The sequence below is a fragment of the Neophocaena asiaeorientalis genome, unplaced genomic scaffold (assembly GCF_003031525.2).
Source record: "Neophocaena asiaeorientalis asiaeorientalis breed wild unplaced genomic scaffold, Neophocaena_asiaeorientalis_V1.1 scaffold519, whole genome shotgun sequence".
NCBI lineage: Eukaryota > Metazoa > Chordata > Mammalia > Artiodactyla > Phocoenidae > Neophocaena > Neophocaena asiaeorientalis.
Window position 1 is genome coordinate 226,940 of NW_020173486.1, and position 3,223 is coordinate 230,162.

The 3,223-nt window shown below is 44.8% G+C and overlaps 1 protein-coding gene across 1 annotated transcript; it reads left to right on the forward strand.

Moving 5' to 3' along the window:
- The first annotated feature begins 238 nt into the window (after positions 1-238).
- LOC112401216 (melanoma-associated antigen 10-like) lies at positions 239-988 on the forward strand. The gene has a single exon (XM_024747308.1). The coding sequence runs from the start codon at positions 239-241 to the stop codon at positions 986-988; it is 750 nt and encodes a 249-aa protein (XP_024603076.1).
- The last annotated feature ends 2,235 nt before the right edge of the window (positions 989-3,223 follow it).

Consider the following 3,223-nt stretch of genomic DNA (forward strand, 5'->3'; position numbering starts at 1 on the left):
CACAGTGCAGGCTCCCACAGCTGAGGAGGAGGAGGAGGAGGAGGGGGAGACTGCCTCTGTTTCCTCTTGCTCTTTCACTTTCTCCTACCCCTCAACTTCCCCCCCTTCCTCTCCTCTGCCACTGGGCACCCCAGAGGAGCAGGAGGAGGTGGAGGAGGAGGAGGAGCGGGAGGAGGAGGAGCAGCCTGCCACTGTGCCATTGCGTCATCCCCAGAGTCCTCAGAGCTCCTTCTCCGCCATGCCATGGAGCACATCAGATGGAAGCTCCAGCATCCAAGGAGAAGAGGGCACACACTCTCTCCAGGCCTCAGCACACACCAAATCCTTGTTCAGAGGCCTGCTGGATGAAAAGGTGGCTGATTTGTTGCATTTCATGGTCCTCAAATATCGACTGAAGGAGCCCTTCACAAAGGCAGAAATGCTGAAGGTTGTCATCAAAAAGGACAAAAACCAATTCCCTGTGATCTTCAAGAAAGCTTCTAAGTGCCTAGAGGTGATCTCTGGCATTGATGTGAAGGAAGTGGACCCCAAAATCCACTCCTATGTCCTTTCCAACTCATTAGACCTCACCCATGATGAGATGCATAGTGATGACCAGAGCATGCCTAAAAATGGCCTCCTGGCAATCATCCTGGGTGTGATTTTCATAGAGGGCAACTGTGCCCCTGAGGAAAACATCTGGGATTTCTTGAATATGATAAACGTGTATGCTGGGAGGGAGCACTTCATTTATGGGGAGCCCAGGAAGCTCATCACCAGAGACTGGGTGCAGGAGAATTATCTGGAGTACCGGAAGGTGTCTAATAGTGATCCTCCACGGTACGAATTCCTGTGGGGTCCAAGGGCCTATGCTGAAATCAGCAAGCTGAAAGTTCTGGAATTTTTGGTCAAGGTCAAAGGAACTGACCCCATTTCCTTCTCACACTGGTATGAGGAGGCTTTAAGAGATGACGAAGAGAGTCGGGGCCACAGTTGGCCCCTTAGATAGTACTATTGCCATGTTCGTTGTGCAGCATTCCTCAACAGTTTCTGACCCAACTGAAGAATGAGTGCAAATCTTCACTCCGTGCTTGGAGAGGGCAGGCAGGGTTCTATGTAGAGGAGGGTCGGGGTCAGGCTGGGAAGAACACACTGTGCAACAACTTTGTGTTCCTGTTCTGTATGGGTGACTTGAAAGTTTATCTTTTTTTTTCCTTTTGGTATTTTTTTCAAATGCTTTTCCTTTAATAGGTTCATTAGCCTTAGAATCTGTTTATAAATGATATTGGTCACATTTATTGCTAAACATCAGATTTAAGAATAAGAGTTTTGGGGCTTCCCTGGTGGCGCAGTGGTTGAGAGTCTGCCTGCCGATGCAGGGGACACGGGTTCGTGCCCCGGTCCGGGAAGATCCCACATGCGGCGGAGCGGCTGGGCCCGTGAGCCGTGGCTGCTGAGCCTGTGCGTCCGGAGCCTGTGCTCCGCAACGGGAGAGGCCACACAGTGAGAGGCCCGCGTACCACAAAAAAAAAAAAAAAAAATCAAAACTCTTTTTCTTATTCAGAACTGCAAATCCTACATTTCTCATTCCTTTTCTTCTTTGCAAATGGTTATCAGTAGCAGAAAGTTACAAAAAGCAAGTTGGGGAACCTTCCATCTTATTTTGTGATCTGGAACAAGATAACATGACATTGGAATAGGAATTTTCTTGGAAATGTGAAAGAACTCAGCAGACAATAGAGAAAAAAATGTAAAAACTGGTTCATTTTTGGATTCCCTTAACTACTTTAGTGTATTGTTCCATAATATTAAAATATATACCTGGACTTGCTTGGTTTATTCAAGAAAGTAGGAGTAATCTTAACAAATCTTAATTTTTTGATTCCCTTAACCATTTTAGTCTATTGTTCAGTAAAATTAAAGGATATATGCTTGGATTTGCTTCGTTTATTCAAGAAAGTAGGAGTGATCTTAATCTTAATAAAAAAAACTTCTCACTGACTCATTCATCAAACATTAACTGGATATTTTCTCTTTGGAAAGCACTGTGTTAATAATGGAAATTCTAGGGTAAGCAAGACACACCCCTACCCATAGAAGGGTAGAGGTTAGGAGCAGCAATCATATCAGGAAGATGGTGAGATGTCCTCCATTACCTAAAGAACAAGTAAAAGAAGAGTGAGGAGGTGGGACTCCAGGTGCGAGCAGTCGAGTGGAAATGCCCTGAGCTAAGGCAGTCTGGGGCTTTGGGAAATGGCAATTCCTTCTATGGGAGTTCATTTTAAATTCAGCTGTGGGTGGTGGCAGGGGCAAGACTCTCAGACTGTGTGTTTTAGAGGTGAGAGAAGAGCGTGGAATGGAAAATTGCTTAGTAGTTATGTTTGGATCAGCGGTAAACCAGAGGGAAATCCCTACCTGGGGCAGGTATGAGAGGTACCCTGAACTCTTGTCCCAGTGCAGTTAATACAGTGCATGAAGGTGCTCTATACATATCTGCAGTGATTTCTTGAGAATAGGGTGATACTCTCTTGAGTTGGTACCCAGAAGCCATTAGGCTGGCACTCCTTTCCCTGGCCTAAGAGAGCCAGAGCCAACTCTGTTAAAATCACATTAAAGGTAGGTTATCTTGAGTGTAATTAGGCCAAATCTAAGCAGGGTCTAGGCTTTGGTGGCAGTGAAATGAATGAAAACAGTATTTAGATGGATGAATACCTGGGAGAGAAGGAAGGAGTTAGTCTTTCACTTAAATTCTAAGAGCTTTGAGTTATATCAGCTGTGGAAGACTAACCCATACCCCAAATTAATTTATCCTCTAAGAGGAAAAATTTAATGAGTTTTGTGAAGCTGCATTTTTGCCTGATTTGATTGAACTGTGTATTATTTGAGACGTCCTGGATAAAAACAAAATCCCAGAGGAGAGGGCAGTAAGGTCTGGGGACAAAAAAATACTAGAAATAATTGCCATTCATTAAAGATCTAATAAATGCCAGGCACTGTGCTAGATGCTTTTCTTACTTTGCATACGTTCCAGCAGTCCTACAAGACAGGGCTTATCAAACCCGTTTTACAGAGGATGCATCCAAGGCTCATAGTGTTAGTAATTTCCCCAAGATTATACTGCTAGTAAGTGACAGGGCTGGGACTAGACCATGGTCTGCATTCATTTAGGGCCCACGTTGTTCCCACTCTTCCTAGCCCAAGGCAGGTCTGTCTTCTGTTTCTCTTCTCAGTACTGTATAGTATC

Bases quoted from the DNA above. Each gene is read 5' to 3' on its own strand.
- LOC112401216 (XM_024747308.1), top strand. From the start codon at position 239: ATGCCATGGAGCACATCAGATGGAAGCTCCAGCATCCAAGGAGAAGAG.